This window comes from Phaenicophaeus curvirostris, chromosome 18, assembly GCF_032191515.1.
Source record: "Phaenicophaeus curvirostris isolate KB17595 chromosome 18, BPBGC_Pcur_1.0, whole genome shotgun sequence".
NCBI classification, from domain to species: domain Eukaryota; kingdom Metazoa; phylum Chordata; class Aves; order Cuculiformes; family Cuculidae; genus Phaenicophaeus; species Phaenicophaeus curvirostris.
Genome location: NC_091409.1, coordinates 3768364 through 3782294, shown reverse-complemented (window position 1 = coordinate 3782294; position 13931 = coordinate 3768364). Strand labels below are relative to the sequence as shown.

Here is a 13931-nt window from a genome sequence, read left to right as displayed (position 1 = left end):
TTTTACAACAGATTATTGGAATGCTCTGAGGTCAGTCAGCCCTCCTAACTATGAAAATTCACTAATGCAAAAATATATAGCTAAGAGTAGACCTTGATTAATATTGTTTTCCTGTGCTAGGTTATGCTTTTTCCTATTCCTGGCAATAGGTCACGTAGCTGGAAAAAAAAGGGTGAAAAGATGGTAAAATTTAAAGGAAAATGTCTTCATTATTGTGCTTCTTTTACTGTGTAATGGGTTTTACTTCTCGCCATCCCTGCTATATGACCTGCTCTCAGCTATGTCAATATTGACCTAAAGAGCACAAGAGATTATCTTCTAGTGTAGGAATAAAATTCAATATTTACTCATAAATATTTTTGTCTTCATTCTTGTTCGGTTATGAGAAAAACGGGGTTGCAGTGCAAGTTGCAGAACAAGAAAGTGTGGAAGCTGCTGGAGATGTAAGTCCTCGTTTATTAAGTCGATTCAAGCTTGTTCAGGAGGCCACAGAGGTTGGGTTGAACGTTCACCTGTGCTAGGGACGAAAGAGCATTTATAATGGATAGTAGCAACTCGGAAGTTTTCAAGATGCAATTGCACAGGGTGCTAGCTCATCTAAGCTCTCTTTCCCCAGAAAGGTTGAACCACGTACACTTTTCCTGCTGTGCCACTGTTACGGCCGACATAAACATACCTGACACTGCAAATATTCAGCCTTTCTTTTGATCATTCCTGTTCACTCTTCTCAAAATCCTTCAGCTGCCACAAAAATCTTTACAGAAGTTCCAGTATCTCCCAAAATGCTTTATGTGTGGGTGCAACCCCCCATCTGTTAATTAACATTTGCAGGCACAGACCAGTTTCTAGTCATCTGGGTAGATAGTGGCTATATTCAACCCACTTGTATGAAAGATCAATTTTCAAATGCAAAAAGTAGAAACACTTCTGTGGATCATTAGTCGCAACCTCTTTGCAAATGCAGCCCTCGCTGTGGTTTTACATTGATCTCTGAAAGGGTTAACAGAGGCTGTGCACAGCCAGTCCCCTCACTGCCTCTGCAAAAGAAACATTAATTATAGAGAGCCCTAAGGATTCAGAGCAGCTAAAAAGGCTGAGTAGTATTTAAAACCAAGACAGTCAAATAACCAGTTGGATCTAATCTCTAATAAATTACTATCTTCTGATGATAAAATTCAGAAAGAGTGTGACAGTCAGATGGGGAGGTTGGCAGCAAAAGTTTTAAAAATAAATAGTCTTAAATTGCAGGAAATTACGGCAAGCAGCTCCTTGGAGTTCTTTTTCTCCATGCATTGTGTGCCTGAGAAGGCAGGCAGCCTGCTGGCAAGCTTTTGACCTTTTGTGTGCAAAATAAAATATGCAGGTGCAATAGTGGGAACACACAACGGGTGACAGTGACTTTCAGCTGCGGTTTTGTGCACTGAGGGTCCCCAGGGCTGCCAGGGATGCTCCAGATTAGCCCCAGTAAACTAGAGAGGAACACAGTGAGAGGCTACGGCTGTAAGGGATTGCACAATAGGTGTGTTTCCTACACGTATTCTTGCATTAAAAACCTGTAAACCAGCTGATGGAAGACTTGTTTTAGATTATCTCGCTGATAACTGATCCGATTCCCATGTTTCCCTATTCATATTTGTCTGGAGTAACTTCTCAGTTGAGTTTAACTCAATGACATTGCTGCAGCAATGATCCAGCTCCCAGTTCTTTGTGTGAAAGGAAATACGCTCCTGCACACAATGGACATCTTCTCAGTGTAGTTATATCTGAAGAAAACAGGCAAAATTTATATTGACACATTTAAACTCCTTTTACTGCAGTATCTGAGCTGCTTGTAAGATTTTACGTGCTTCGAATCACAAAAAAACTCTGTGAAATTGTCTATAAATCATAGAGGAACACATAAGGAACTTCGAGAATTATGAATCTAAAGTTTTATTGACTGATAGACCACATTTAGAACTAATTTTAGCTTCCATATTCTTATAAAAAAATCTAAAAAAAATCGAAGTATATGATGGTTGGACTCAAGGATCCGATGGATCTTTTCCAGCCTGGTGATTCTATGATTCTATATGGTTTTGGAAGCTTAAGTACCCTACATAGAGAAATTTGTATTCTTGTCTAGGTTTTCCAGCTAAAACTAGTTCTAACTATTATCTGCTGGTGGCACCATTACACTGGAAGAACTTAATAGCCAGGTCTTAAACAGGAGAAATACCACAGATTATGCCTTTCAATCTGATTTAATGGAAAAAATTGTACTTTAAAAAATAAATTTCTTCATAGCTGGATGTGAGTTAGGATTTCTACCTTGTTGTCTGTCCTTCTCAACAACAGATGTTATTAAAGCAGATGATTGCAGCAGATTTTGGACTGAGCATGGTGACACAGCTCAAACAGTTAATAAGGAAAGGAAGAATGAAAACTTGTGGGGATGAATTATAGACATTGAGATATTTACATGAAATGCATGTAATATTGCTGAGATCTGGTAAAAGCCAATGCCCTGAGACTCTGGCTCTCTGGGCAGGGCAGGACTGGTTCATTTAGAGCCAGCAGGGTTTCAGGGCTGACCATAGTCTAGGCTAGTGAGCTTCAGATGGGACCAGGTCAGACAAAGAACTGCAGCACTCTGTCAAAAAAGGTCCACAGGCAATGCACCTGAAAAGATGGACACTAGCAGCTGGCAAGGCTTTTACTGTCTCTGTCCATATGTTAAAATTGCTTGGCTTAGAGCTTCAGTAGCTGTTAATTCTGAAGGCATCACTGAGTCCCATCCCTGATGCTCTGAGCTGCTCAGTGCACCCTTTAGATAGCAGCAGAGCCTGGACCCCATCCTCACTAACAATGCCTCATGTGAATACAGCATTCTGATGCCATGCAGCCTTTGTGGCTGACTTTTAAAGAAATGAGCTTAATAAGGAACCTCACGGTACTGTAACAGGGAAGGAAACTGGCTGGCAGTGTCACTGAGAGCAGGTCACCCTTTATGCAATCATACCCTGGTTTTTTCCCTGCATCAGAAATAGTTCATCATTGAGTTTTATTTCATGGGGGTTTTCCCCCTCCCCTTTCTTTCAGGAATCTTGGCTAAATAAATAAAAAACCAATTTTGAACTTGGTTTGCCTTTTGGATGCTGATGATTCTCCCCTGACACTTGGATTTCTAATTGTAAGTGTGTAGGATCAGGGCCCTTAATCTTACAGTTCCTTTCTTAATTTTGACAAGGATTTGGTTTATACTATGAGCTGTTGATAAAAAGCTTCCTGGTAGCTTTCACTTGCTACAGAATGACTGAAAGCAGGTATATTGGCTTTTGTCTGTGGGATAACTACAACCATTTGTTTTTGTTGGCAACTAAAACGCAGCTGATTCTGTTTTCTTCACAAGCTTATACCTGTTTGGAAAATCCATGGATTAAACCCAAGACCTCATTTTTAAAAGTTATCAGTTGTGTTGGTATGCACAGAGATGTATAGGGGGGTTGTTTTGGTTTTCATATAATGAATGGTACATTCACAATCTTTGAATACAGCTTATACCAATGCTATACATAGTAGTTGCATATATGTATATTTAATGTGTGTACCAAAACTTTCGTGTTAATTATTAAGTTTAATTTTTAGTGACTATATTGGTTGCTGCAGTTGTCTTGATAATGTTAGTGCAGATTTAAATCATCCTCTGGCTCAGGAAGTGTTGGCAGTGCTGGTTGTAGCATAGAGGGGATATTCCAGGTAGACTTGAATTGTGTTTACCTTGCCTGTAATCCTCCTCTCTTCGGATGTGCTGTTGGCCACTGCTGGAAGCAGGTAGTGTGTTTGGTGGCTCCTCCTCCAGCTGATGAATTGTAGCAGTTGGTAGTTAAATAGTTATTTTCTGTGCAAGTTTCACAGAAATAGATTATAGAAAGTGTTTTGGAGTACATTTTGCATGCGTTTACTGGTTGTGAAGTTTCCTGATTACGCATTTCCTTTATATCTACATTCCCTTTCCAACTTTGACAAAAATTTTGAGGTGTGAAAATGTCTAACTTTACATTTTCTATCTTATTTATTTCACTGAGGTTTTCCCAATCCTTTATGTAATTTCCTAGGCTTTTTTATTACTGATACGTAACAGTATGAGCCAATCGTATACTGCAGTATGCAATGCAGCTTGTCTTGTCCCGTGCCTAGGAGAGGCAACAACTTCCAGCACACAGAGCAGCAAGTATTTCTCCACTCAAATATCTTCTAACTTTAGTTTTTAGCTTAACACCATGAAGACTGAAAACTTTTAGTAGTTGCCCAAGTTAATCTCTCTCCTCCCTGGAAGACACAAACAATTCTATTTAAATTCATAATGAGTTCTGTTTCTCACAATGAACTAATTACTGTAGTCTTCTTTTACTCAAAATTGGGAGAATCACATACCACTTCAATCCATCATGATTATCCTCACCCATCATCCTCGCACATCATCCTCTATGTGTTAAGATTAAATGAGAGAGAAAATTATGCAGTTTATAAATCCCTTTATAAATCCGAGTAATTTTCTTTTACCCATGATTAGAAGATACAAATTTATCCCATGTTGCACCTTCCTCCTCGTGGTTGATGTTGCTTCTGGGCAGAAGTAATTTGTGCAAGATATATTGCTTATAGGACAGTGCCTAAAAATATTGCAAAAGGTCATTGCACATCAGTCAGAAGGCAGCGCTTGTTCCAGCCACTTGCTCTGAGAACGACAGGTCTTCGTTAATATTAATTGTGTATATTTCAAACAGTGCGTGTTTTAAAAATACACTGCGCAAACAAGCAGCAATAAACACTTGTAAGCCCTAGCACTGGATAATGGAGGATAGCCCTTCACTGATGATTTTAGGCATAAATATTTGCTGTTCTTATTAACTTTGAGGTTTGTGAATTGGAGCCGTATTGCGCACAAGCTTCTGGGAGAGTGGGGTCTAATTCCACACTCACCGTATCCAAAAATACAAGGGAAATAAATATAGTAACAAAGATGTACAAAGTACCAAGAAGTTTGAGAGCTAGTAATTTGCGCAAACATTCACCATGATTGTGCTTGTAATAGTGACTACGTACACAGAACACAGGAAAAAATCTGCTGGGAGATCAAAGCCAGATTCCCTCTGTGCTGAGAGGAGGTAGGGGAGTGTTGGCAGCCTCCTCCTGCTCTGCTCTGCCTGCCCTGGTAGCTACTGGCACAAGGATGGATCTGCCCGGGAACACAGCTCTTGTGGTGCATGTTGCCGTAGCTGCTTTTCCATCCGTCCCTGCTCCTTCGGATGCTGCAAGTGTTTGGCTAAAGGCTGTGGAGGCCAGTGGCTCTGTGGGCTGGTGCTGGGATCCAGCAGGGTTGTCCCCAGGGGTGAGCTGCTTTCTTACAGGGGTGGTGCAATTGGAAAAGGGTGAAGTGATGTTGAAAACTGGCTCCCAAAATGTAATGCACGCGTAGAGTCATAATTCTGACTTCCCTTCTTGTGGACCCAGACAAAATCAAAAGTCACAATTCTCTCTTTAGGTGGACATGGTCTAAGAATTATGTTTCTACTGAAAAAAAACACTGATTCTGTACGTATCATAGAATCACCGGCTTGGAAAGGACCCACCGGATCATCGAGTCCAACCATTCCCATCAATCACTAAACCATGTCCCTCAGCACCTCATCCACCCATCCCTTAAACCCCTCCAGGGAAGGTGACTCAACCCCCTCCCTGGGCAGCCTGATCCAATGCTCAACCTTTTATATGTCTCCGGAGAAAAGGCTGCAATATTTGAAGCACTATATCAATATTAAACAGAGAAAGCCTAACACCTGGACACCATTCCTGTCAGGCCACCTCACTCTAGTATGCTTGGTCTGTTTTGTAATTTATCCTTAATAAGAAAATGTTGAAAATGTCTGATCCTGGCTTTGCAATAAAGGCAATGAAGCTGCTTATGTGCATTGGTATTTATAATGTGACACAGTGCTGCATGGCATTTTATAAACCAAAGTTATGTTGCTATAGAGTATGGCTCTTTTTTTGAAAACTGGTGCATAAATGTGTTTACAAAGGTAATTATTCACATACATTTTGAAAAAAAGTAATTTAGTAAATTCTTTAAGTGTTAAGCTTATTGTGATAAACGTCAATTATTTTTGGAAGAAAGATTGCAGTAAGACAGATGGGGTGGTTGCCGAGAAAATGGTTTGAAAGGAAGTAACGTGCCCATGTTGACATTTCCTGCTTTTACATCAATTTTTGTTAAAATATCTTATGAAATAGCCTTGAGTAGAATGATTGTGCTTATTAATGTGTTCCAACACACATTAGTGTGTTGGAAGACAAGCATTTCCAGCATCTCAGAAGGGCTGTATGCACTGTACGTCTCTTCTGTTGTATTTGACTGTCCCATTTCATCTCTGCCCAAAACATGCCTTTTTTTGTTTGTTTTCAAGAAAGCAAGATGCCATGACTTGAACAAAAATTGAACAGCATCTTTTACTTGCTGTATGTGCAACGTTTTCCACCAAGAGAAAGTAGTGAGTAGGACTTTAACCACCTTCCCATGGCTGCGCACTTGAGGTGGGAACTCATTGACCCTGCCTGGGGCGTAGATTTCATCTCACTCAGAGCACAATTACAATTCATCAACCCGTTCCCTACCTGAGAATCCAATCCATGAAGCAGGTTTGGGAGGGGAGGATGTTGGTAGGTTGAAGGCCAAGGGATATCTTCCTCCCTGGTCCTTCCTGGTATCCGTCGATACAATCCGTGCCCTGTGTGCTGGATGTCTTCCACCTCTCTGCTCCCAAGAGATCCCCTGGATTTTCCCTGTGAGAATCCCAGTTTCCTCCCGGAGCATCACCCCACAAGTATCCTGTAATAACATTCTGCTGTCTTTTTTTTCAGGTCACACTTGGACATATGTTTTATGTGGCGATGCAGAAGGACAGCAACATCTGCTGCTCCCAGCCAGCTCATACACTCTTGTTTGGATTGTAATTATTTCATCGGCTGCGATCCATGTCCTGTGTTTGCCCACTATCTGTTTCTGTCAGGTCTTCATCTTCTACAAACTACCCATTATGTAGTGATAATAATTAAATCTCCCCTCCACCAGGCAGGTCTGAACAGTACAAGAAGGACCCTTCTTGTCCGTGCAGCTGCCAAGGAAGATGTAGATTGTAATGATGCCTTAATCACCTGCCTGCTACACAATGACCGGGACCACCTATTTATTTCAAACAAGCTATTTTAGCAGCTGTCAGATGCTAATGGCTTTCAGCTGCTGACAACCTGTGCCCTATGCAAACCAGGAGACATATCATGGAAATGTGCATAAATATTCATGTGGGACTAACAAAACCAAAATTGCAAGTACAGTTATCAGACCTCTTGCATGAATATATTGTAGCTGGCACCGTTGTGGTTTTTTTAGTGTGATGAATGCAGGGCAAATGGTTTGAAGTAATGTTGTCCTTTTTATCTTTGCAAGAGAAAAATCCACCGAAGGTAGCAAGGTTGCAGGGGGGCACGTGTTAAGAGCAGGATTGTGCCCCTGCATAACGTGGGCAGTTCAAGATCAGCATTGCTGTCGATCACGGGTGATGCACTGAAATTGCTTATTGAGAGAAAGCAATTGCTGTCTTTAATCATTCTGTTTGCATTTCTCTTCTAAAGAATTGAAAGTTTCTCAGCAGATCTGTGCTAGATGCTTAAGGAACACCGTGATTAAAGAACTCGGTGATTCACTTCAGTATTTTAGTTTGTAAATTAATTAACTAATTTCAAGAAAAAGAAAGTCTGATTTGGACAAGACTTGATAATCTCCCACTGTTCTAGCACCCTGAAGCCTCAAATCTTTGACATCAAAATAGATTTGTTTTACAAATTAACTCTGTCAATGTGTCTGCATGCGATTATTTTAAAAATATTTTGTTTGTAACATGCTTTTTCTTTCCTCAGCAGATTCAAGATAGCTGTGCTGAGAGGGGATGTTCAGATTAAAGTACACAATGGGCATGACGAAGATTCTGTAACAGCAGAGTCAATGGAACAGGATGATGGTCCTCTTGAAACGAGGTATGTTAAGAGTCCAGAAGCCAGTGACAGGCATTTGCTCTGTTTCTCTACCATATCAATAGGTTGCAGTAAGATTCAAAATCTGACAAGTGTTTTTAATCAGTCCTCTGTACAAGTAAACAGTTTTGGGGAGACTGGTGAAGCTATCTTTGTACATCCCTTACATCTTCTACCTCTACTGCCTGGAGTGAAGTTTACTGTTAAAATTCACTAAAAAGTTGTTGTCTTTAGGATTGTATAAAAAGGTGTGGAGCTTGACAGGGATTAAAGGATCAGTCCTGCAAACTGCTGGAATGCAACTGATTTTACTTGTGAAAGCTTTGGTGGGAAAACTTCACACTGTGGTCTGATTCTCATTTGTAGTGACCCTACTGTACACTGCTAGAAATGGGTGGAATTCAGTTTTGAGGGGGACTGATCATGTTTCCTGGATATTTGCAAACAGGACAGACTCTATGAGGCCACCCATTTGATTAGCTTCATTTAAATCTGAAAATAATTAGAAATTATTGCTGGTACCTTTATTTCCTTGCATAATTATCCATATAGTCTGTGTATGTATATTTTCACGGTGCGAGGTCTTGTGAAAAGGAAGATAATTCAGTGTTTCAGATAAAGAAGGATATTTTAGTTAGAAATTGTTGTAATAATAGTTAAACAGAAGGATCCAAATATTCTGTAACTTGGTGTGCATAAAATATTAAAAGATAGAGGTGTTGTTCATGAACCATCCAAGAGTTCTCCAAAGTGTTTTATTAAAATTAAAAGAAAAGAAAAAAAAGAACAGAGCCATGTGCTAATCCTTCCCTTTGTTGCTTAAAGGAAATTTCAGTATGAAGTAGCAATTTCCATATCATTTGAATAGCAGTTTCAGCCCATTGATGTTTAAAGTAAAATGTGCAACTACTATAATCAGCAAAACAAATGCAAATGTCTGTCTTTAAATGTAGCTCCCTACTTACTCTGTCTATTAGATTCAGAGCGGAAAACCTGATCGGATAACTAAAATCATAGAAGCTATTCTTTCATTTCTTTGGGGGTAATAGTTTGCTCAAAAGCTGCTTTGGAGGTGGGAAAGGGCTGCCTGCCGCCGGGGACAAGAGTGGCCTTTTCGTTCTGTGGCATCCCAGTGCAAGTCTCTGCACATTTTTGTAAATAAGCAATTACAAAAATAAATGACATTTAGCATTTAGATCCCAGACCAGTGGATTTGTTTGTGCAGGGTGCAGTGTGGCAGGTTAGATAACATCCCAATGAACTCCAAGCTCTGCCATCCCAGGCTTTGGGTGGCTGGAACTGTCCCTCAGAGGACTTTTGAACTCTGAAAAAAAAAAAAAAAAACCCTGTAATGAATGAAGTAAGAGTTTACTTTACTTTCGCATTTAAAGGTTTAACAGTGAACACATATCAGTGGTGCTTTTTCAGCTTGGAGTATCTGAGCTTCTTGCGTAACAGCTAGAGCCAGCCGGGGATTTCCATCCGAATGATTTGTGAAGGAAACTGCCTTTATTGGAAGAGGGAAAACTCAGGAAAAGATGTGGGTTTTGACCAAATTAAAATTAAACTTTTGTTAGATAAATGAAATTGATGACAGCTTGGCTACACCTTACAGAAATAGATAAATCCTTCTACCCAGGGGGGTAGCCAAGCTTCTTGAACAATTTCCTAGGAAAAGGCAGTATTTATTTTTATTGGTGTTTTTCCTAATCAGGAGACATCTTACAGAAAGGGATTTCCATCTTGTGGTCAGCTGTGGTAATAGAGCACTCCTGACAGGGTTTTTTAATAGCAAACCAAAATGCTTTTATTAAGAAATAATGCAGATCTATTGTAGTTCTTTGTGAAGGTTAATGTTGAGGGCCTCACAATGTCTGCTTGCACGTATTGGGGCACGTCTACCTTTTAGGAGGCAAAAATGTTCTGGGATTAGCCCCCTTCAGAAAGTCAGCTTTGGAGCAGAACAGAACTGCAGAGGGTATGTTATAAACAGATTATACTGTGTGTCAGCCCCAGGAGCCACGCACAGAAGCCCACACTCAGGATTATTTGTAGCCTTAGCAGAAGAGAGGCAATTACTGCTGAACTTCTGGGAACATTTCTATCCAGAGCCAAATATTGTTGCTTGGGTTGTTTTCTATTCCAGGATGAGTCTTACGCTGGGTACAACATCATCATAACTTCATGCAGATATTTGTGCTTTGGGACAAATTTTGAAACTCATGCTCTAATCTCGAAATAGCAAAATGCTGCAGGGTTAAGTGCTGGAGTTCACTGGAAAATCTACTCGCTTCAGTGGGAAAGATTTTTTTTTAACATATTAAAACCAAAACAGATTTGGAAAGGTCATTTTAAATATTAAAAACTGTGACTGAAGGGCAGAGCTGTGTGCACTGGAGAAATACAGAGTATTCAGAACCTAGTTTAGACTGTATCTTCAGTGCCCGTTAAACTACTTCTATTGTACAAGCCTACAAATACAGATAAGGGTGTTAAACAGGAATAATTTCATTCTTATGTTTAATTATGATCTTATTTGTCCAGTTGTACACTTTGATGCCGCCACTGTTTGCACTGAAGATATTCTGACTTCACTGAGACCAGGATCAGCCCTGAGTATTTGTAAGGAGAGTTAAATAAGATCTCAGATCAAATTCCTGTAGATATATGTAAGAACTTTATAAGTTCTTTTTATTTTGAGGGCTTGTAACTAAAGGAGGTGTTCGATGTGTTCCTTAGTGGGTGCCAAAAAGCTTATTTTCAGAAGTGTGTGATTCTCAGGGAAAGGCAGTGACTGCTATATTAAATCTGAAGTCTATGCAACTGCTGCCAAAATCCAGCCGTGTTGTTTTTGTAGGAGTAACAAGGATCGGGAATCATACATATGACTTACAGGACACGGTAACACGGACTGCTCAACAAACCCATCTGAGCTTATGCTTTAAATGTTCCTGTAAGAAAGTAGAAACTAAGAAAAAAATGTGAACTCTGCAGTGTTTGGTAAATAGGTGCCAGAAAAACTTACTTCCCAAGTTTGCACATGGGTCTTGTTCTATTGGTAACTGCAGTCGGTGGGAGTTTTTGTTATTGTCTCTACTGAAACGGCATCCAATTTATTTTTTTTTCTTCTTATGTGGAAATATAACTCTTGGACCTTAATCACAAGAACGCTTCAGGAGGAAAATACTATGTCTTTTTATTTAAAAAAGACATTGGAACTACTGGTTAGTTAAAAGCATTAAAAAATACTCAAGGAAAAGCTTCCTTAAATCAAAAAAAAAATCTCATTTTGCTTTTAGACCTTCCTGGAGAGTGTGGTGTTTATACCATTTATTTTAAGTGTGAGAACTTTCTGTCAGATCAAACCATTAGCAACACTCCGGGGAGCAAACAGCGAAATGCGCGGCGTGACCTAGGGCTGCTGTGACAAAACACAGTTTCTACACTTCTGCCACAGGAAGTGAGCGATGAGGAGAAATCAGCCAGAGAGAGAAGCGAGGCAGATGATTTGGCAGTGAAGGGAGCAGCTGAGCCCTCCTGGGATGGTTGTCGAAGAGTCGCTGGGGAGAGGAACGCTGGGCTCTCCGGGAGACGATATATGATGTGAATCATGCACCCAGCAAGCCAGGCTGGCTGCAGTCCCTGGGGCCCCTCTCTAGTTTTGGACTATCCTGTGGATTGTAATAGGTTTTAAAGTTTAAGGATTTCATGCATGGTCCCACGCCCCTGGTGAAGCCAATTTGAGGGGCTTTGCTGGGCCTGCTTGTGAGGACACTGAGGCTGAGGGATGAACAACTTTTTTCTTCAATTTTCTGGATGGCTTGCTTTCTCTGTTTTGAACTACTGAGTAATTATGTCCTTTGAAATACCTTACTTCATTTATCTGTTACTTTGGACCAATCATGTTACCCAACGAGCTGTGTTCCTGTTGGCGAAGAAGTGTTGTCCCCAGTTGCATTGGCAAATGACCACTTGCTTCTAGGGAGGGGAGATTTGTGCATATGCTTGTGGTTTATTTTCAAAAAGTTTGCCCTGCACAAGTATCTGTAATGCCTGTATGATGTCTCATGTATCCTGCAGTCCTGACAGCAGTGGGTGAGCACCATCCTTCCAGCTTCTGCCATTTTCAGCCTCGGAGAGGACAGTTTTGTGTAAGTTTTGGTTCCCAGATCCTCAGCTCTTCAAACTTTGATGAGGGAAATAAATATGGGTGCTTTAGAGAGAGTTGGCTGACCAAATGACGTGTTGTTTTGGGGTTTTTTCCCCTCCTTTTATTACCAGTTGCTAAGAAATGTCTGAAGGAAGCTGTCAAGCATGCTTTTGTGGTGTTAACTTTCTATATAAATGGCTGCTAGGCTCATGAAAGCCAGAAAGAGGTAGCTGCTCCCAAAGTCAAGAATAGCAGGGAGGTGTCCCAAGTGGGTACCAGCAGTGACATTCTTGTGACATGGGTTCTCCTGGGCATGGTCTGTGTCAGGGCACATCATGAAGAGTTTCTTTTGCCTTGGAAAGGGCTCTCCTGGCTACTCTATTTGGACTTGGGAAGTACCATGTTTTGCAATCCCAGCACATGGAGTGGAAATCAGGTGTCTTGATAAGTGATGGAGTACATGGTGCCTCAGAGCAGGGATTTTATCCACTTGAAACTTTAGTTGTTTCTATGGCCTAAATACATTGAGGTTTTGTCATTGATTTTATTTTTCCTGCAGTTCCTAAGCTGTGGGCAAGCGCTGTGACACCAGGCTGCCAGCTTTCAACAGAAATACTGGTTAATCACTAGTTTATTAGCTCACAGCCTTAGGCAAACCTGAAATCATTAACAGCCCATTTGTTGGGCTAATGACTCCTTTTTGCTAGATGTATAATCTAATATATGGTAACTTTCATGCTAAATTATGCTCTTCAAAGCTTCTTTTGAAGGAATTTATTTTTCTGCCTACATGTATATAAAAGAGTTGGGAGCTGGCTGGCTTTGCTTGTATGCTACTCTGTTAAACTCTAGATAGTTTATTTAAGTAGGTTTTAATTTAGATATGGGTATTTTCCCCCTTGCTTGTTCTTTCAATATTTTTATGTTTGAGTGCTTGAAAAATAAATAATGATAAATTATCAACATGTTTAAAACGACATCATTTTATGCCCCATTGTAGCTTGCTACATTGTTTTGGATAAGACATAAACCCAAAATCCTGATCAACAGGGCTATTGTGCCAGCAATTTCCAAATGAATGTGAGTCTTGATCTCAGTGTCCTGGCTGCGTTCCAGCCTGGTTCACATTTTACTCAATGGCAAGTCCCACTTCTGTTCTTGCTAACCTCAGTGAGAACAGAGGCACATCACTGCAGAGTGCTGCTAATCCCACGTGCCATTTGCATGCAGCACTTGTAAAGCATTCTGGGATCAGTTTGGATGAAAGAGGCTATGCATTTAAGATCTTTTTCACTGGCATCTCAGTTCTGGTACTATATCAATGAAAGAAGGTTATGACTTTGTCAGTTGGGGTAATTTCTTTTTAGCTAGGCAGCTGATTGAGAAGGATGATAAAAATTATTTTAATTTTCTTTCTGTGAGCTCTAGTGTCCCCTTCATGGAGATTAAAAATTTCCTGGTACTGTTTTCAGCTCCACAGAGCAAGCAAAAGATAATCTCCTGCTTGGATATACTCACACTATTGCAATCCACTAATAGGATCGCCATACAGTTTTGACTTAACAAGCACTGGGAGAGGATAATCCTGTTTATTCGGTCATCCAAAACACTGATGATCTGAGATAATCAGTGTGCTGAGAGTAGGAGGGATGTGTGAGGTTCTCTTTGCCCGGGTGGTTCATCTGGTTAGATGCTTAGCACTGGGGAA

The 13931-nt window shown here is 40.4% G+C and overlaps 1 protein-coding gene across 1 annotated transcript in view; it reads left to right on the top strand.

Moving 5' to 3' along the window:
* Window positions 1-11611, top strand: part of CTCFL (CCCTC-binding factor like) — a 28006-nt gene extending 16395 nt beyond the window's left edge. Inside the window, exons 5-7 of the mRNA XM_069872106.1 lie at window positions 7115-7328; window positions 7963-8076; window positions 11531-11611. Coding sequence (XP_069728207.1) covers window positions 7115-7252 — 138 coding nt within the window. The 3' untranslated portion in view covers window positions 7253-7328; window positions 7963-8076; window positions 11531-11611. The remainder of the gene's footprint in view (window positions 1-7114; window positions 7329-7962; window positions 8077-11530) is intronic.
* Window positions 11612-13931: the final 2320 nt, after the last annotated feature.